General features: G+C 43.8%; 1 protein-coding gene across 1 annotated transcript in view; it reads right to left on the bottom strand.

Annotated features, from left to right (window-relative positions):
- Window positions 1–21,956, bottom strand: part of LPGAT1 (lysophosphatidylglycerol acyltransferase 1) — a 267,682-nt gene that overhangs the window by 45,326 nt on the left and 200,400 nt on the right. Inside the window, exon 5 of the mRNA XM_082252478.1 lies at window positions 15,333–15,606. Within this exon, the coding sequence (XP_082108604.1) occupies window positions 15,333–15,606 (274 nt within the window). The remainder of the gene's footprint in view (window positions 1–15,332; window positions 15,607–21,956) is intronic.

The following is a 21,956-nucleotide window of genomic DNA, read 5'->3' as shown; positions in this document are numbered from 1 at the left end:
GCAGCAGCGGGACTTGTGAGCGCACTCGCAAGGGTGCCCCCATGGAAAGCGGCTCTCCGTGGGGGCACCTGATGAAGAGGAGACAGAAGCAACGCCGGGGCACCCCAGAAGAGGAGGATCGGGGCTGCTCTGTGCAAAACCCTTGCACAGAGCAGGTAAGTATAACTTTTTTTTTAATAAAAGAACATTTACAATCACTTTAAAGTATCTGTTCCAAGCCCAATTGATGCAAAAATTTAATTCCAAATTGCAGGACGGACAACTAAGGTCGATGCAAACATTTCATGGTTCTGGAGTAAAAAGCATGCTGGGTGCTCACTTTAGATCAGTACTGTAAATGGTAAACTGATAAAATAGCTAAGACTTTCTACGGAGGAAGCAACTTTCTACAGTGATGGTAGCAATCTACTTCCTCTACAGCCCAGGCCACCATACAAGCGTATGCATGCAAATCAAGACCAGAGACATGAAGACAAGGAACAAGAAACTGGCACCTTATTTTACATTGAACTGGAATATTGTTAAGGATAAGTATGGGTGGTTGTTTAGAAGGCAATCAGAGGACAGCTGGTGCAGCCCTTCTCATCTGCCACCCATTGGGTTAAATGAATCCCACAAGCAGCAGTCCAGTGTGCACAAGATATTCTGCCAAACACAATGCGAACGGTCAAACATTACTATAGTGGACACAATTCAATAAATGATTGATTTATTTTCCAAAAAGAATAATGATTGATCTACAGTTCACAACCCATTTGATTGAAATGCCACACACAGGGGAAGTGAATTTTAGCTGATAGGTAAACTAATACTAAAGTTAAAGCACTTTTTAGCAATGTCAGAGGAAAAGATCCATATGCTGCACATCATTAGGCAGACTCACGTGCATGAAATGAGATGAATAGCAGCCTGCTATTCAACCTAGCCTCCAACCAGGCCATGCCCACAACACGGTTCACTCCGTCTCATGATTAAGCTCCAAAGGGCAGAGCGAAACGCATCTGGGCCATGGCCTGGCTGAGGCTACCCTATTTTACACTTCATGCACATGGATCCTTCAACATTGCTGCAGCTTGGAGCTAGAATGAGCTCCCTGTCCTCACAGCGGTCTAGTTGGACTTTACCTACCTGAGTGGCAACTAAATTGTCATTTTTTTTTTTTTTTTTTAACCTTAATCCATTTCTGAGTCTATGGACGCACACAGCCCTGCTCAGGAGCGAGCCTGCACATCTGCAGCTTGCTATGGTCGCAGACACAGAAGCAGAGGGGTCGAGATTGCCAGCAGGAGACTCCAGAAGAAGAGGTTTAGGGCCGCTCTGTGCAATACCACTGCACAGAGCAGTTGAGTATAACATTTTTTTAAAATATTTTGTTAATTTTAACAAAGTTTTTTTTTGCCTTTAAAACCACTGAAGGATACGATAATAAAACATGAAGAAAGTATCTCAGTGCTATTGATCAATGAAAAACAATAATTTAAATTTTTCCGTCCAGGCCGTTTGACTCTGACTGATTGGATCCAATCTAAATTAATCAGAGACGTTGTGGCCTTTTCCGATTGTTTGTGGATTAATTCGTATTACAGTCAGGTCCATAAATATTGGGACATCGACACAATTCTAATCTTTTTGGCTCTATACACCGCCACAATGGATTTGAAATGAAACAAACAAGATGTGTTTTAACTGCAGACTTTCAGCTTTTATTTGAGGGTATTTACATCCAAATCAGGTGAACGATGTAGTAATAACAGATTGTATATGTGCCTCCAACTTTTTAAGGGACCAAAAGTAATGGGACAGATTAACAATCATAAATTAAACTTTGACTTTTTAATACTTGGTTGCAAATCCTTTGCAGCCAATTACAGCCTGAAGTCTGAAACGCATAGACATCACCAGACGCTGGGTTTCATCCCTGGTGATGCTCTGCCAGGCCTCTACTGCAACTGTCTTCAGTTCCTGCTTGTTCTTGGGGCATTTTTCCTTCAGTTTTGTCTTCAGCAAGTGAAATGCATGCTCAATCGGATTCAGGTCAGGTGATTGACTTGGCCATTGCATAACATTTCACTTCTTTCCCTTAAATTCTTTGGTTGCTTTCGCAGTATGCTTTGGGTCATTGTCCATCTGCACTGTGAAGCGCCATCCAATGGGTTCTGAAGAATTTGGCTGAATATGAGCGGATAATATTGCCCGAAACACTTCAGAATTCATCCCGCTGCTTTTGTCAGCAGTCACATCATCAATAAAAGTGAATATACTGTAAAGTATAAAATTGCTGCGCTCACCTAATGATGCACTCTAAACAAATAAAATAAGTGAACCATAGAAAAAAATATTGCAAATATACAGTGATAATAAAATTAAACAATGTGCAAACATAAAATGATGCCACAATAGAAGTATTGGTGAGTAATCCAAGTGAAATAGTGAATATAGTCCCATAGACCATCAATCAAAATTGCTGATAAGAGTCTCTGAGGGATAACTAATCCAATAACACTTGATCTTCAATCCCTTCACCAAATAGGACCACCCGGTGTGCATAAATGCTTACCAGAAAACACAGACCCCTTAATTATAGGGGGTCAGTGTAAGCAGGGATAGTATACAGGGTATAGATCCAAATTCCAAAGAGTATCTGCACCCGACAGACATCCACCTGTATCCACCTGATGAATCTTTACAACCAACTCCGTACTCCTCAGCCACCACAGTGCTCATGGTATCAGGTCAATACGAGCATTCAATAGGACACATGCCGTGGACATCAAACGCTGCTTCCGCGTTCCAGTATGCGTGCCGCCTGGTTCCCGGAAGTGACGCAATTGCGTGATTGCGATCAAAATGCCCCGGCACGTTTCGTCAGCGCATAGGCTGTCGTCATAAATACACTCAAATTAAAGCTGAAAGTCTGCAGTTAAAGCACATCTTGTTTGTTTCATTTTCAAATCCATTGTGGTGGTGTATAGAGCCAAAAAGATTAGAATTGTGTCGATATCCCAAAATTTATGGACCTGACATATATATATATATATATATATATATATATATATATATATATATATATATATATATATATATATATATATATATATATATATATATATATATATATATATATATATATACACACACACACACACACGCCACTTTATTAGGTACACCTTGTTAGTAGCAGGTTGGACCCCCTTTTGCTTTTAGAACTGCCCTCATTCTTCGTGGCATAGAGTCAACAAGGTATTGGAAACATTCCTCAGAGATTTAGGTCCATAGTGACATGATCACATCACGCAGTTGCTGCAGATTTGACGGCTGCACATCCATGATGCAAATCTCCTGTTCCACCACATCCCAAAGGTACTCTATTGGATTGAGATCTGGTGACTGTGGAGGCCATTGGAGTACAGTGTTCTCATTGTGATGTTCAAGAAACCAGAGGTGAGATGATTTGAGCTGTATGTATGTATGTATGTATGTATGTATGTATGTATGTATGTATGTATGTATGTATGTATGTATGTATTATATATATATATATATATATATATATATATATATATATATATACACATACACACACACACACACTATTTTTTGTTTTTTCTTTCAATCATAGTATAAATGTTAACTTTAAAAACAGCTCCCATCATTCTATTACAGAGGACATTTTTGGAATCTCAATCCACATACCAGGGCAGTAGCACAATTCGCAGTGAATACAAATAAGGTCAGTACCCAGCCTTGAAGCCAGTACAAGGCCTCCGGAGATCAGACAATATTCACTACATTACATTAAAACTGGAAGTTTCAGCTAACAGAGGTATTGGTCACTATGACTGCTGGCTTCTAGACACCAGATTGTCTGGCTGAAGGAAGTACCCCCGGGTTATTGAGCTTGTAAAGCAATGAAAAATGTATATATAAATATAGCCACAGAGATAACTACACAATAGAAACATGTTCAGAGGAATGTGCTGATATTTCGGTTGAGGTGTCAGCCCTACTGTGATTTCTCCCAGGACGGTCATAAAGGAATACATTGCCCTGATAGTGCAGGCTGTGTACATTCATGCTCCTACAATAATAGGTCATTTACAGCAGAAACCAGCAATTTACCTGCTACATATGTGCATGTCTAAAGTTGCTGGACTAGTCTTTAATAGGAGCAAATTGTACTCGCTCTGCAGTAACCCCTTTGTATTTTGGTGGTTTTCGCCTAACGCCTTCTGTGTGTTTAGAGGTGGCTCAATATCACACGACGTTTGGAGCAGTGCTGGTAATCAGTAGTCTATAACCACCATGATCAGAACGTGCCATTATTCTCAATGAAATAAGAATTTCCAAGCCAATATAAGTGGCTGCTCTCTGCTATTCTCAGCCAATCATGATTAGGCTTAGCTGCCCAAGACTTCAGCTACAGTATGTGCGGGTGAAAGACAGCATACTAATACAGTTAGGTTCTTGTTGGACCCAGCAGTGTACTTGCCTGCACCTGCCTATAAATGACAATTACCAGCAAGTATCTAATATCGCTAACCCTGTCACCTGATTTATACCTAACTCCAGCAATGTGTGTGTATACATTATGTGTTCCAGTACAAGAAACGTACATGTGGTTGTTGCCAGGGCATGAAGCCACAATTCATTGTCAGCCTTACTAACCCTTACTCTACCAACAATCTGGGGAAGTCGTAAAGAGTGTCTATGACACACCCCTACATGACTTACTCTATATATAGACATACACATATAAAAACAGGTGCATCTCATAAAATTAGAATATCATCAAAAAGTTTTTTCCAGTAATTCAACTCAAAGTGAAACTCATTTTATATAGATGCGTTACACACAGAGTAATAGAATTCAAGCATGGACTGTGGAAAATGTGGCATTTCATTTGGAAATCAAGGTCCCAGAGTCTGGAGGAAGAGTGGAGAGGCACAGAATCCAAGTTGCATGAGGTCCAGTATGAAGTTTCCACAGTCAGTAATGATTTGTGGAGCCATGTCATCTGCTGGTGTTGGTCTGCTGTGTTTGATCAAGTCCAAAGTCAGTGCAGCCCTCTACCAGGAAATTCTAGAGCACTTCATGTTTCCCTCTGCTGGGCAGCTTTATGGAGATGCAGATTTCATTTTCCAGCAGGACTTGCCACCTGCCCACACTGCCAAAAGTACCAATGCCTGGTTTAATGACCAAGGTATCACTGTGCTTGATTGGCCAGCAAACTCACCTGACCTAAACCCCAAAGAGAATCTGTTGGATATTGTCAAGAGGAAGATGAGACACACCAGACCCAACAACGCAGACGAGCTGAAAGCCACCATCAAAGCAACCTGAGCTTCCATAACACCTCAGCAGTTCCACAGGCTGATCCCCTCCATGCCACGCCACAGTGATGCAGTAATTCATGCAAAAGGAGCCCGGACCAAGTATCGAGTGCATACTATACTGTACATGGACATACTTTTCAGTAGACCAACATTTCTGTATTAAAAATCCTTTTTTTTTTTTAAAGACTAGTGATGGCTCAACTACACTGCATGAGCATCATGGGAAATGTAGTTCCAAAACAACTGGTGTGCCAAGGTAAGCCATCACTGGCTATAGCAAGATTGCCAAGACCCTGAGTGCACGTGCTCAGCGTCATATCCAGAGGTTGTCTTTGGGAAATAGACGTATGAGTGCTGCCAGCATTGCTGCAGAGATTGAAAGGGTGGGGGGTCAGCTGCCAGTGCTCAGACCATATGCTACACACTGCATCAAATTGGTCTGCATGGCTGTCGTTCCAGAGGGAAGACTCTTCTGAAGATGATGCACAAGAAAGCCCGCAAACAGTTTGACCAGGGACCAAGAAACGTATTTGGTTCAGATGGTGTCAAGCGTGTGTGGAGTCAAGCAAGTGAGGAGAAAAAAAAGACAAGTATGCCATGCCTACAGTCAAACATGGTGGTGGGAGTGTCATGGTCTGGGGGCTGCATGAGTGTTGCCAGCATTGGGGAGCTACAGTTCATTGAGGGAACCATGAATGCCAACATGTGACTGGAGACTGGGCTGCAAAGCCGTATTCCAACATGATAACGACCCCAAACACCTCCAAAACAACCACTGCCTTGCTAAAGAAGCTGAGGGTAAAGGTGATGGGCTGGCCAAGCATGTCTCCAGATCTAAACCCTATTGAGCATTTGTGGGGCATCCTCAAACGGAAGGTGGAGGAGTGCAAGCTCTCTAACATCCACCAGCTCCGTGATGTCATCATGGAGGAGTGGAAGAGGACTCCAGTGGCAACCTGTTAAGCTCTGGAGAACTCCATGCCCAAGAGGGTTAAAGCAGTGCTGGAAAATAATGGTGGCCACACAAAATAGACACTTTGAGCCCAATTTGGACATTGTCACTTAGGGGTGTACTCACTTTTGTTGCCAGCGGTTTAGACATTAATGGCTGTGTGTTGAGTTATTTTGAGGGGACAGCAAATTTACACTGTTATACAAGCTGTACACTCACTACTTTACATTGTAACAAAGTGTCATTTCTTCAGTGTTGTCACATGAAAAGATATAATAAAATATTTACAAAAATGTGAGGGGTGTACTCACTTTTGTGAGATACTGTATATGAGGTTCACTTTTTGAATTGAATTATTGAAAAAAATTAACTTTTTGATGATATTCTAATTTTAGGAGATGTACCTGCATACATAAACACAGGCCACTTTTATTAGGTATACCTGTTCAATTAATTGGTAACACAAATTGCTAATCAGCCAATCACACGGCAGCAACTTAATGCATTTAGGCATCTAGATGTGGGGAAGACTACTTGCTGGAGTTCAAACCGAGCATCAGAATGGGGAAGAAAGGGGATTTAAAGCAGAGTTCCACCCTGGATTTTTTTTTTTTTTTTTTAAAATACCCCCGGGACAGTCAGGACTAGTGCATTCCACAATGGCTAGCCTCTGATCTGTCCCGGGTTGCACTTACCTGTTAGGACAAATACTTACCTTGAAAATGTCTTGTCCAGCGCTGCCATCTCAGATGTGGGCAGCTTGAAGCCAGCAAGATCCTCTTCGGCGTCCTCTTCCGCCTTCTTCAGTCCCTCGATGCCCTGCGCCGGCCCCGCCGTCACTTCCGGTGCGCGCGCGTCATCCCTCCACAGCTTCTGGGCATGCCCAGAAGCTGTTTAGAAGGGGATGACGCGCGCGACCCGGAACTGACGTCGGGGCCGGTGCAGGCGCAATGATTCCTGGGAGCGATGACGTTCAGCTCCCAGGAATCATTGCAGAGCCAGGAAGTGACGACTGGCCGCGGCCGAGGAAGAAGGAAGTAAGGTAAGTATATTTTCTTCGCTACAAGGTAAGTAAAAAAAAAAAAAAAAATGCGATTATCCATTTCTTTTTCAGGTGACCCGGAGCGAGAAGATGGAGGTAAGTATAAAATTAGGGTGGAACTCCACTTTAAGTAACTATGAATGTGGGATAGTTGTTGGTGGACGGACTGGACTGAGTACTTTAAAAACTGGGATTTTCACACACAACATGTTCTTGGGTTTACAGAAATGGTACGAAAATAGAGAAATATCCAGTGAGTAGCTGTTGTGTGGATGAAAATGCCTTGTTGATGTCAGCAATCACAGGAGAATGGGCAGATTGGTTCGAGATAAGAGAAAAACAGTAACTCAAAATAACCACTCGTTACAACCAAGGTATGCAGAATACCATCTCTGAACGCACAAAACATGGAACCCTGAAGCAGATGGGCTACAGAAGCAGAAGACCACAACAGGTGCCACTCCTGTCAGCTAAGAACAGGAAACTGAGCCTACAATTTGCACAGGCTCACCAAAATTGGACAATAGAAGATTGGAAAAGTGTTACCTGGTCTGAGTAGTCTCGATTTTAGCTGTGACATTCAGATGGTAGGGTCAGAAATTGGCATAAACAGCATGAAAGCATGGAGCCATCCTGCCTTGTATCAATGGTTCAGACTGGTGGTGTAATGGTGAGAGGATATTTTCTTGGCACACTTTGGGCCCCTTAGGAAGAATTGGGCATTGTTTAAACGTCACGGCCTACCTGAGTATTGTTGCTGACCATGTCCATCCCTTTAGGACTACAGTGTCCCCATCTTCTGATGGCTCCTTCCAGCAGGATAATGCACCATGTCACAGAGCTCAAATCATCTCAAACTTGTTTCTTTAACAATAAAAAGGAGTCCACTGTACTCAAATGGCCTCCACAGTCATCAGATCTCAATCTAATAGAGCACCTTTGGGATGTGGTGGAATGGGAAATTGGCATCATGGATGTGCAGCCGAAAAATCTGCAGCAAGCATGCCATCATGTCACTATAGACCAAAATCTCTGAGGAATGTTTGCAAGACCTTGTTGAATCTATGCCAGAAAGAATTAAGGCAGTTCTGAAGGCAAAAAGGGGGTACTTGCAAGGTGTACCTAATAAAATGTCCAGTGAACATAAATACACACACATGCATATTATATATCTATATCTATCTGCCCTGCCACAGTGCAAACGCAAGTGAAAAAAACACAGGATTTGCAATAAGGCTTAATGCAAGGATCCAGGCAATCGCTTCTGAGCTTTGTTTTTGGCTCTCTTTGGATTCTGTAAGCCTTGATTAGAGCCTAAACCCCCGTACACACGCTACGAATTTCCGCCGACCGCTCGTTCGTCTTTTGTCCAGAGTGCGTGTCCGTTGGTTGGAATGTGCTCTAGACTGCACACAAATTTTCCCGTACGACAGAATTCTACCTCAGAAGTGATGTCATGTGTTGGATTGCTTTCTATGTGTTCTTTCATCTCTGAGCATGCCTAGTCTTGCTCATAAGATTTTTCCCCGTCGAAATCTGTACTGACTGCACGAAAATCGGACGTTGTTTTGACGGAGGACAAAAATTTTAATGCCTGCACATCAGGATTTTGTCAGCCGAAAAGTCAGAGTGGGCTGTCGCAAGCACCATACTAACAAGCCAAAAATCGGCAGATCGTCGTCGGACGAAATTTCCCTTTCCGAATTTCTTATCGTATGTACGGGGCTTTAAGCTTGAAGGTTCCAAAGTGTCTTGGATGGGATGGAACCTTCAATCCTGTGTCCAGATTTGACTGGGGGCCTGCACAGGTGTGCAGGGTCATTATATACACCTGAGGATAGCTCAGGGCTCCTAGTCTATAAATAGGTGCTCTCTCCCAGGGGTCAGAGGTGCCCCAGCCAGGAGTCAGGGTGTCAGGAGAACCCCCATCTAAAGGCCAGGAGTGGGCTGTGCAGCAGGATGCTGCGAATAAAGGTTAAAGCGTTTGTTACCCAAACAAAAAAAAAAAAAAAGAAGGATCCTGTTCTTTTAAAGCATGTTATACATCACAGTGATTGTACTGTGTAATTTGGCGCCTTCTATCACCTGAAATGCCTGGCAGATCCTGCCAGTTTCTGCCCTCCCCTCTGTAAACTAACCAAGGTTTATAATGGCTGCTAAGCCTGATACTGTGGTCAGTTTACATGCCTCAGTCATCCACAGCTCTCCTCTCACCTCCGTTCTCTCCCCCTCCCCATCAGCTAGTAACAGTGTCCGCCCCTCCACTCCGGTGGCTAAAAGAACATTTACATTTTTATATAATCCTCTTTTTCTAAACCTGTGTGCCCGTGTGTTTTATTAAAAAGAATGTCTCCTATACCTGATGTCAGAGCACCACTCGGCGCTCACGTGATCGGCCACCTCTCCCCTACTCTCTCGACTGACGTCAGCAGGGGATTCTCAGCCCCTCCCGCTGCAGCTGTCAGATGGTCACGCGAGGGCCGATCTGAAATCAGATGAACGGCATTTTTTCTATAAGACGCAGACACAGGAGCACACAGGATTAGGAAAAAGAACATTATATAAAAAAAATATATAGTGATTTAAAGTGGAGTTCCGGCCTATTTTACAACTTTAGTGATTCCTGGAGTGCTTGCCATGCTGATCAACAATTGGGCATTTTACTTCCTCTTTCTCCCTCCTCTGTGGCCACGGCCACCGACATCACTTCCACTTTTGCATTGCATCCTGGGAGCTGTTTGTCATCACTCCCAGGAGGCTGGAATCAGGAAGAACTCCCAGAACACTCCCTGGAATCAGGAAGAAGGACACAGCAGATTACACTGCGGCTTCAGATGCCCACGTCTAAGATGGCCGCACCCAGACAGCATTTTTAAAAGTAAGATTTTGACTAAAATCAAATACTGTACACCTTGTAAGTATGAGAATAGCGGTTCTGTAAAGGGCGATGGATTAGTATTATAGGGGTATTTTTAGTTAAAAAAGGTATTTGAGGCCGGAAATCCGCTTTAACCACTAAGTAAGCCAAGTGAACCAGGAGAGCTGGGCAACAGTCAGAGGTACTGGTAAGAAGAGCAGCAGTACTGCTAACAAGGGAGCCAGGTGGCTCTGTATTTTTAGTTAACTGTTGTTGTGGAAGAACCCCCTGCATGGACAACTGATGCCTATGTGAACTTTTTCTCATTTCTTTCCAATAAAAGGGTGCTGCCATGCCCTAAAATACAGCATGGGACTGGCACAACTCAGGGGGATGCCATGCCCTAAAATACAGCATGGGACTGGCACAACTCAGGGGGATGCCATGCCCTAAAATACAGCATGGGACTGGCACAACTCAATGAAAACCTACTACATAAGTATAATCATCTCAATAACACAATTTATATATATTACACACAAACATATATAGCCATGCCAAAAACAACAAATCCATCCCCCAAACATTGCTCTGCAGCCTAAAGTATTTATGATCTATTTTGTTACATTATGCCGGTAGACTCCTTTGAAACTTCCACTCTGCTCCTGGGGAAATGCTTCTTTGCTCATGGCCAATGGCGCTCTATGCCTGAAACCGCAGTATTTACAAAGATACTTTTTTCCATGCCTAATAAAGTCCTTTGAGCACACTGGTCTTCTCTTAAGCACAAAGGAAGCTCTGCTCATCAGCATCCTGGCAATGATGGCCAGTGGCTGGTAGCAGAGGGTATATGGGAGACGTCAGCAGTCCAGTCCTAGGTGCTCTGCAGTCAGTACGGCCCCAGAATAGATCAATAAAGCTCTAATGATTCCAATAAAGTGTACGTCCTGCACTATATTAGTTTGGGACATGGACAGACTTTTTACGCGAAGAGATTACGGAAAAATTGTGTTAACCCAACAGGCTATTACTGGCAGGCAATAGCATTAGGATATAAATTCCTGGCCAAGCTGGAGCAGCTGTGTGTGATCATGTGGTAATCTTATAAAAGCTTTGCTGTGTGTTCTCAGCTCAGGTATTTCAGACAGAACACTGCAAGTGACCTCTGCGTCCTTCAGTTAGCGGTGAAGAAAGGCTCAGACACAGACTCACGTTAGCACTCTAGGGTGACAAAATCCAAAGTATAAAGGATACGTATGTGATAAAATAAAATGTAGGTGTAAAACTGAATATGTTGCATAAGGGCAATTCCCACAAAGTGATAAGAAAGCCTCTCCTCTGTGTCTAGGTAGTCCTTAGATGCACCCTGATTCTAGGAGCTTACCTTCTCTGACTGCAGGGATAAAGCCCACCCATTATATATCCATATCCTCAGATACACTGTCCAGTGAGACTGCCATTCTTGACGTAAGGACAGGCATACAGGGTCCAAGCCAGCAAGTAAAAGTTAGGATAAAGGGAGTCCATGAGCAAGGCTTGTAGTTTTAAAAGTCAATAGGTTTGCATGAAGTGTTATATAGTTCCTAGTGAATGCTTCACCAAAGTATCACCAAGCATAGGTACAAAAATACTGCAAGGAAAAAACAAGACAAAAAAACATCCTTCAGAATATCCCTAGAGCCGATCCCTGATGTATATAGGAATCTGATGACCTATGTTTGATTTGCACTGCAATCCCAGGAAAACAACTTGAAAGGGATTGTAAAGGCAGAAGGTTTTTTATCATGCTTTAGGATAAATAAAACCTTCTGTGTGCAGCAGCCTTCCCAGCACCCCTAATACTTACCTGAGCCTATCTTTATCCAGCGATGCTGCAGGATTTTCTAAGCTGCCCGGGACTCTCCTCATTGGCTGAGACAGCAGCATGGCGTGATTGGATCCCGCTGCTGCCAGTCAAACAATCAGGAGAAAGAGGGGGTGGGGCCGGGTCGCGGCTCAGTGTCTTAATGGACACATGGAGCTGTGACTCAGCTCGGGTGCCCCCAGAGTGAGCTGCTTGCTGTGGGGGCACTCAACAGGAGGAAGGGGCCAGGATCACAGAAGAGGGACCTGAGACAAGGAGGATTCGGGCCGCTCTGTGCAAAACCATTACACAGAGCAGGAAAGTATAATATGTTTCTTTTTTAAAACAAGACTTCACAATCAGTTGAAAGTACACAATCAATAAGGGAAACCCTCCTAGTGTTAAATCACCCTGTTCCTTCCATAGTGTAAAAATCTATTTTGGGTGGAGAACCGCGAGGCTTGAATAATTCTAGATATTTTGTTTTGTACACTCAGGCCCGTTTTACATGGGCTTCAGCTTGTATAAGAGCAGTGTGAACAGCAAGCTTTGAAAATGCATTTGCAGAGCTTTCACCAAGCTTTGATACCCACTTAAGGACCAGGCCTATTTCTGACACTTGTTGCTTACAAGGTAAAATCAGTATTTTTTGCTAGAAAATTAGAACCCCCAAACATATTTTTTAGCAAAGACTCTGGAGGAAAAAATGACGGTTGTTGCAATAGTCTATGTCACACGGTATTTGGGCAGCGGCCTTTCAAACGCAATTGTTTGGGAAAAAAATACACTTCACTAAATTTAAAAAAAAAAGTAAACAGTAAAGTTAGCCCAATTTTTTTTCTATATTGTGAAAGAGGATGTCACTCCGAGTAAATAGACACCAAACAGGTTACGGTTTAAAATTGCGCACACTCATGGAATGGCGACAAACTTTGTTAATGATTTAAAACATTTTAATAGTTACAAATTTAGAGTTACAGAGGTGGTCCAGTGCTAGAATTATTTCTCTCGCTCTGACGATCGCGGCGATACCTCAAAGGTGTGATTTGAACACCGTTTACATCTGCGGGCGTGACTTACGCTTGCATTTTCTTTGGTGTGCGAGCACGCGGGGAAGCTTTGATTTTAAAACATTTTTCCCGATTTTATTTTTCACTGTCTCTTCGAAAAAAAAAGAAAAAAATCTTATCACTATTTTGCGGTCACAAGGAATGTAAACATCCTTCGTGACGGTAATAGGCAGTGATAGGTACCCTAAATCCCTCCTTTGCACTTAAAAAGCATTCAAAACCCCCAAATTGTTTTTGAATACTGTATTTTTTAAATCGGCGACATTGGCAGCCAAGTAAACCGGAAGTGACGTAATTTCAGGGTTATTACATTGGAGACCCGATCAAAGCCGAATCCGGTTTTGTTTGGGACTCCAGCCAGCTGACGTGCCGGCTGGTCGCTCTGGTGGCACGGAAGACCAGAGCAGCGGGAGGGGGGACTGTCACAGTGTTCCCCGTCACTGGGAGTGAAAGACAGATACTTAATGGTTTGAATTGCTTGAAGTGGGACAGAAATATTTGTCAGCCATGTATCTCGAGAAATATGTGAGGACTTTTCCTGTTTGATTCTGAACATGTTCATTGAAAGAGCTAATCACATTGGCTTCTGTTCCATGTCCTTCAATGTCAGAGACAAGCTTCCCCTATTGTTTGTGTATTGAGATAATGTGTATTGTGTGAAGTCTGCCTGTCCCATTGTTAAATGTTAATGACCTCACATTGTGCTGTCCAGATAATTAGTTCAGGTTAATTCTGTTTCTGTATACAATTTCATCTGCATAGGATAATGTAGTCAGGCAACCCCTGACCTGTGTGTAGCAATTTGATCAGGAGGGGGGATGTGCTCATGCGTGTATAAACTGTGTGAAACTGTTCAAGGAGAAGATTCCAAAACTTGTACAAGCTAAGTTGTTGGCTAGCTTTGTATGAGGGTGGCTAGGATTTGATATCTATGTTTATGACTGCGAGTAAGCCGTATACTGATGGAAGACCACAAGTACAGTGTTGGTCGGCGGTTCTGTTACAGGTACGTCCTCCCGGTTCTAGTGATAAAAGCCAAACCGTGAACACCACCGGCTCTGAAAAACGGTACCAGGGTGAAGCCTCTGGCTGCAGGCATCTCCCCGGTACAACCAGTTCCTCAAACTGTTGTACAGGTACGTCGGTTTGCGGGAAGTGGTTAAAGTAACATTTAGCTCCAGTTTGTAAACATTAAAGACAGATCCTAATGGGAGTGCTAATTGCTACTTTAAACAGGCTGCTAGCATTTCTTGAAGCTTGCTGAAAAGCATACTGAAGCCTGTTTGCCACTTTAAGAAAGCTGCCATTAGCACTCCCATTACGACCAGTGATCAACATTTACAATCTAGAGCTAAATGGTACATTAACAAAGCTTGCTAAAAGTTCTGCAAATGTTTTGTAAAAGCTCTGTTCACACTGTTCTTATACAAGTCAATGCCTGTGTGAAACAGGCCTTAGGGGTTCTTTATCTTCTAGAAAGCAGCAATGTCTGAAAAAGTGACAAGGACATGGTAACAACGGGTTTGACAGAACATTTTCCTGGAGAAAATAATGAACACACGGTGCATAGACTAGGCATTGCTGGCCATATACACAGTAACTACAGCCACAGTCAACAAACTTTCCATTGCACACGTATCAAGCTACCACTTTGGTAAACCAGGAACAGCAGTAGGATGTATTGATAAATAATTTTGGAGATAAAAAGTGGCCGAATGCTACTGGGATTGCTAACAAACTGTTTATATGATCAGAATTACAGCTTGAAATAAGAAAACTGTTAAAGTCGTTGTAAACCTCAGACATGAAATATGAACAAAGCATATCCTTCTATAGTGTGTACTTGTCTCAATCCAGAGCACTAAATGCCATTTCCAGCTGCTACTTTGTTCCTCTATCAGCATTAATCACTTCTGACAGGTTTTCCTGACCCCAAGAGAAAAATGGTGACAGGGGAGGGACCTCCAGCTGATTGACAGCCTCAGCTCTGTTCCTGTGTGCAAGGGGGGGAGTGTCCCTTCCCTCCAATCAGCTCTCCTCACTAAACTCTGCAGAGTGTAACTTCAGCTCTCAGCCCCCTTTTTTTTCCCCTGACAACTCAGTCTTGCTTTATGATTCAGCACTTTGAACAGATGTAGAGAAGAGAAGACTGCAGATAAAACAGGTACAACGTATCTAGGAGGCCAGTCACTTCACTGGGTGTATGTATGGGTTTAAGTGGGCTTTAAGCCTTACCAACTACTGGAGAATGCCCGCCCTTCAACGTCCCGTTCTCTTGCTGCGCCAGCAATGTCTTCAGAATAACCTGCGTAGCTCCCAATCTTGGCAGGGTGACATGCGTAAGAAATGGTAGGTTGTTCTTCTTGGCGTACAGCTGGCTTGTTTCCCTTCTTTTCCTGAGAAAGCCTCCTTCTGGAAATAAGATGATCCACTTTCTATCTCGACTCCTGTAAAACCTCTCAAGGTGGTCCTTAAGGAAGATCAGCTGCTGGTCCCGGTAAGCTTTACCCTGGAGGGACACAGATGGGATGGATTAGAGGACTGAACTGGTCTACTGACAGAAGGCAGTACTATGTAAGAAAACAATTTAGACTTCCAATATGTCATTCACTCCTTTACAGAGCTGATGATACCCTCTAGTAAACTAAATAACCAAAATAACCAAAAGTATGTGGACCCCGAGGTCAGGTGTGTACTAGGGTACAGTTACTGCTACAGCATATAAAGACACAGTGGGCTTTCTTGTTTGGGGGAAGGTCCTGTGTCAATAAAGACCTGGTTTGAGGAGTTCGGTATGGAGGAACTCATTTGTCCTGCCAGAGCCACAACCCTCCCAAACATCTTTGCAATGAATTGCAAGCCAGGCCTATTTGTCCAAAATTATTGCCCCACCACATAAATGGTAATTTGGCTGTAGGGGTGTAGATTTCCACAGACATATCCAAAAATCTTATGGAAAGCCATAGAGTAGGTGAGGTTGTTCTATCCCCAAAGTTGAGGGAGGGCTTAAAATGGTGACAACAGGCATACCGGCCTAGGAACTCTGCACAGAATTCTCACAAATAAAATTCCCCAAGTGATAGAATAAACAGTCAGGTGCCTTAAAGTGTATTTCCACTTTTAAAATTATATTTGGGAAAATTCAACATAATTTAAAAAAAATGTTTACCTTTGTGATGCTTGTTTGGAACTGGCCTCTGGCGGACTGCAAACTACTCTGAATAATTTCACAGTGAGTGTCCAAATATAGGACTGGGGGCACACTGACCTCCCCCTTATTAATACACAATACAAGAAACCCTTTTGTTAGGACAGACAGGGATCAAATCGAGTTTACAACTGATAAGGAGATTTGTCAGCATAATAATACAGTGTTCTAGAAAAAGGAAAGCATCTCTACCAAGTAAGCTTTAAAGTAGTTCTAAAGGCAGAAGGGTTTTTACCTTAATGCAATCCTATGCATTGAGGTAAAAAGCCACATGCACTGCATTGATGCATTCACACAATTTCACACTACCTACCAGCAAGAATAGGTCCTTACTTTAAGCAGGGCTCGACAAAACCCAGGCGCCATATCACGACAACTGGAAGCAGCAGTGGTCGGGATCCTCCCATGTGGCCCATCCGCGGGTGCGCGGACTAGCGTCGGGCTGGCCAATAATTGAGGCTGCTGCTTTGCGGCCTGCTGGAGTGAGATACACGCTCCTATGTGAAAACCAGTGCTTTCTGGTGGATGGTGCTGTGATAAGCGCAGCTTGCTCTCACTGCCTGTCTACCTTCGACATCATCTTCCCAGGTTGACAGCTGGGCTTTATCAGTCGCCCTTTCTTTACTGCCGCTGAGTGGACTGAGAGTGCGGTCTATCAGTGCCACCCTGTCAGCGCCCATCAGTGCCACCCTGTCAGCGCCCATCAGTGCCACCCTGTCAGCGCCCATCAGTGCCACCCTGTCAGCGCCCATCAGTGCCACCCTGTCAGCGCCCATCAGTGCCACCCTGTCAGCGCCCATCAGTGCCACCCTGTCAGCGCCCATCAGTGCCACCCTGTCAGCGCCCATCAGTGCCACCCTGTCAGCGCCCATCAGTGTACTAGAAAAAGGAAAGCCTCTCTACCAAGTAAGCTTTAAAGTAGTTCTAAAGGCAGAAGAATTTTTACCTTAATGCAATCCTATGCATTGAGGTAAAAAGCCACATGCACTGCATTGATGCATTCACACAATTCCACACTACCTACCAGCAAGAATAGGTCCTTACTTTAAAGCAGGGCTCGACAAAACCCAGGCGCCAGGTCACGACAACTGGAAGCAGCAGTGGTCGGGATCCTCCCATGTGGCCCACCCGCGGGTGCCAGTGCCACCCTGTCAGCGCCACCTCATTATTGCCCATTAGCGCAGTCTCGTCAGTGTCACTTATCTATTTTTTTCCATTTTCATTTTTTTTTTTTTTTCATCACTTGGCACCAGGCGTTAGCAATTCTTATTGCCCAACATCCCGGACATGCAGTTCTGGGTGCTGGGCAGCGGATTTAAAAAAAACTGGCTCCTTCCTAGATGCTATGCAATTTGTCAAGCCCTGCTTTAAAGAGCACTTGTCATTTCAGATCCACCACCCTTTAGCGGACATCCTCGTGTCACTGCAGCATCACCAGCCATCCCATTAAAGTGAACGGGACTTAGTGAGTCAACAGCGGGTCAGAGGAGGAGCCGCTGCAGGACAAAGATGACAGTTGCTCTTTAAAAATTATGATTTAAATCAAATCCACCCCGATGCAAATTTAAGAGCCAATTTGGATAAAAGGCTATTGACCTACCAGCATGTCTTTGGAGCGTGGTGGAAAACCAGAATACCTGGAGGAAAGTAGGAGTTATCCCAATTAGGCTGCAAAAGTGCAAATTCACTGACATCTTCAAAAACTTATATTTCAGTTTTTGGTAAGACTGACAATTGTGTCGATTTTTTTTTATTTTGTTGATAAATCAGATTGCTTTTAAACATGTGAAAATTGAGTGACATTTTGACGTTTTCGCACAAACGTTTTAAATATCTTTGAGGAAGTTGACCAAATCTTTATTGGATCAGACAAAAAAAATTGTTTCATCTATGACCGACCTCAGAGCCATCTACAGTATTCCTTTCTTTCCCTCTCTAAGATAACACCTCCCCCCTCCAAGAAGGCCGCTGTGCAGATATACATATAAAAATATACAAACTACTCCCGCATCCCAGCACGAGGCTTGTGGGATTTTTGCATAATTAATACATTTACTTCTTCAAGCATAAAATGCATAGGGAATATTAGCAACGCTACACTAATTACTGACCTTAAAGCTAGCAACAACCTTGAAAATAGCCATGTTTGCAAACCACTTCTGGGTGGTCTGGGAGATAAACAATATATATATTTTTTTTAAAAGGATAAGCTGATTTTTTTTTTTTTACTAAATGGGTCAATTTAAAAAAGGGTTTTTCTGCTTTGAAGTTTTTCCCTCATTGTCAGACACTTTCCAGATCTCTCTTCTTGGCGGAGGATGTGAGACGAGAGAGAAAGTGTCCTGTTCAATGGATTGCAAGAGACAACTTTATATGAGTTTAGATAAAAGCAAAAAAAAAAAAAAAAGAGGAGAAAGGAGAACGTGGACTGTGGCTTCATACAGCAATCCCCCCCCCCCAAAAAAAAATTGGTTTGACGAAAAAAGAATTAATGCTGAATTCCTGCAAAATCTCTTCTTCCCCATGAGGTTTATTGGTTCTTTCAGTGTCCGCCAGCTTTGTAAAGGTGAACCCCAGACAAACCCCTAAACAGGTCTGCCCACCATACCCCTTATATGGCAGGAACCCACATTTTTCTCTGCTGCAATGCAGTAACATTTACAGGTTTCCTCCCCACCCTCACTATGTGACTGGCCAGTGAAAAGAGAAGCAGCAGACTGATGAGCTCACCACTCTGTCATTCTGCCCTCTCCTCCTATTAGCATGTTCCTTGGCATAAGAAAAATAGAATTTTTGTAAGAACTTACCGTAAAATTATTTTCTCCGAGTCCTCTGACAGTCGCCGCCCACTCATACAGTCTTCACTACTGGGTATTGGTCTTATCCACAGGAGTAAGCTATGCAGAAGACTGTTAGAAACATTCACAAAAAAAACTTTGCATAGACACACCTATAGGGGGCTGTCCCTCTGGTCCAATACCCCCCTGCTAGCAGCATTCCCAATTCAGTTTGGTAGCAAGCAGTAGATAGTCCATGAACCCCAAAAGAGGGGTGAGGGGCGGCGACTGTCAGAGGACTCAGAGAAAAGAATTTTACGGTAAGTTCTTACAAAAAGTATATTTTCTCTTATGTCCTCTGACAGTCGCCGCCCACTTATACAGTCTTCACTACTGGGATGTCCCAAAGCAGTGTAGATGTGAGGGGTGGGAAACCTAACCGTCTCAAAGGCAACGCAGCACCCAGATCAGAGAAAAGAACCTTATCTGAACCAGAAAGGTAACACACTGGGTAACAGGAAAGCTCAACAGGAACGAACAAACCCAGGAAAGCAAAATAACCAGGGGAAAAAACCCCAACAGGAGGGGACAGGCTAAAAAAACGCCATGTCTCCCCTAAGGCGCTGCCGCACTCAGAACTTTGCGGCCAAAGGAGGCATCTGCCAATGCCACAACATCAAGTTTGTAAAATTTTGTAAAGGTGTGCACCGACGACCAGATCGCCGCTTTGCACACCTGGGACACCGACGCCTGATGGTGGAAGGCCCAAGACGCACTCACCGCTCTGGTAGAGTGCGCCGTGACAGGGAAGGGCGGAATCCATTCCCTAAGCGAATAAGCCTGTACAATCGTCTGTCTGATCCATTTAGAAATGGTTGCCGCAGACGCAGCCATACCCTGTCATGTACCTGGGTGTCCTTGAACCGGGAGCTTCCCTGTTCCATAGCTTGCAGCCTTATCTGTTGTGCCACAAAAAAGCTCTGGAGTTTGTGCAGTGATTTTCCAGCCTGATGCTTTACTTTTGGACTCACTAGCTCCACCTGCTGCCAGCTGCAAACAATGTACAATTTAACCAGCTGTGATCAATGTACCATTTACTCAGCTTTCAAAAACAGCACTTGCTGTTCCTCAATGCCCGTTTGTTTGGAATATCTTCCTGTTCCTGGGTGTGCTGCTTGCTCTTTGATAGACTTTCGTTATAAACTTTTGCCTGTATTCTTGACCCCTCTTCAGCGTGCCGAATCTGTACTTCGCCGCCAGCTTGTGTATGACTTCTGCCTGCCTGACCATTCTTTGGATTACGTTTGGATACCGCTTTGCCCGATCTGTTGCCGGCCTGATCTCTGACTACGTTTTCGCCTGAATCCTCAGCACTCAGACTCCACTTCGGACTTTACCTAACAGGTACCTAACATAACAAACAGGCCATAATGTCAGTGGACCCTGCTGAGATTGTTAAGGCGCTTAAGCATCAGGGACAATTGATTGGAGCTCATGAACAGCATATTTCTTCTCTGGACCCTAAGCTAGATGAACTTTGTGCTATGCTAAAATCCTGTTTGCCTGGCTCCTCTGTATCTGTCCAGACTCCTGCTCCAATCCAATCCACCTCTTCTGTGCCCCTCAAACTTCCCTTACCTGAAAAGTTTGGTGGTGACACCGAGGACTGTAGAGGTTTTTAAACATTTGTCGTTTGCACTTCCGTAACAACCCTGGGGCTTTCAGTACTTCTTTTGCCAAAGTGACATTTGTAATTTCATTGTTAAAAGGGAAAGCCCTGGCATGGGTCTCTCCTTACCTGGAACGCAATGATCCTGTGCTGCAAGATGCTGATAGATTTCTGGCTTCTCTTCAGACTGTATTTGACAAGTTGGATAGAGCTTCTGCAGCCGAGTGCTCACCTTTGGACATACAAGGTAACAGGACTGTGGCACAGTATGTTATTGAGTTCCGTACCCTGGCAGCTGAGACCAAATGGGACTCTGGGGCATTACGTGCAGCTTTCCGTAAAGGTCTTACAGATCGCATTAAAGATGAATTGGTCTATAAGAACTCCCCAGAAGATCTTGAAAATTTCATAGAGTTGTGTGTTCGTCTGGCAGGAGAGACTCAGAACTCGTAAGATTCCAAGGCCGGTATATCGCTTGGCCCCTAACTTCCAAGCACCACCTCAGCCTGAACCTGAAATTTCTGTTGAATCCAAGTCTCCTGTGGAACCGATGGAAGTCAGCCATCTCCAACTCTCAGAATCGGAGAGACAGAGGAGGCGTGCATTGGGCTTATGCTTATATTGTGGACTTAAAGGACATTTGCTATCTGGTTGTCCAACCCGTCCAGTAAAAGGCAGGGTCTAACCAGTGTCAGAGGAGCTGGGTTAGACCTTACAAGTACTTCCTCCAAAACCAAGATTACTGTACCCGCAACTTTCCACTTAGCCTCTAAACTTGTCTCCTGTGAGGCTTTTGTAGATTCGGGAGCCGCTGGTATATTCTTGGATTACAATTTTGCTAAAGAAAATAACATCCAATTTGTTTCAAAGTCTAGACCCCTGAGTATTACCACCTTGAATGGACAACCGTTGGGAGATGGCCTTTTCAAGTTTGAGACCACCACTATTACCCTTCAGGTAGGCACACTACATAAAGAGGAAATCATTCTGTCTCTTATTGATTCCCCACTTCTGCCTGTTATCCTTGGCTACCCTTGGTTACAACACAACCCTTCCTTTGATTGGGTAAAGGGAGAATTAACCTCTTGGGGGTCTTCCTGTTATTTGAACTGTTTAACTCGACCCACAAGACTTTCTGGTTGTCTGTTGGGTTCCGCGGCCATCCCTCCTACCTTACCTTATGAATACCATGAATTTGCAGATGT

Source organism: Pelophylax lessonae, assembly GCF_965119305.1.
Source record: "Pelophylax lessonae genome assembly, chromosome: 3".
NCBI classification, from domain to species: domain Eukaryota; kingdom Metazoa; phylum Chordata; class Amphibia; order Anura; family Ranidae; genus Pelophylax; species Pelophylax lessonae.
Note: the sequence above shows the minus strand (reverse complement) of the source record. Positions and strands in the feature narration are given on the sequence as shown.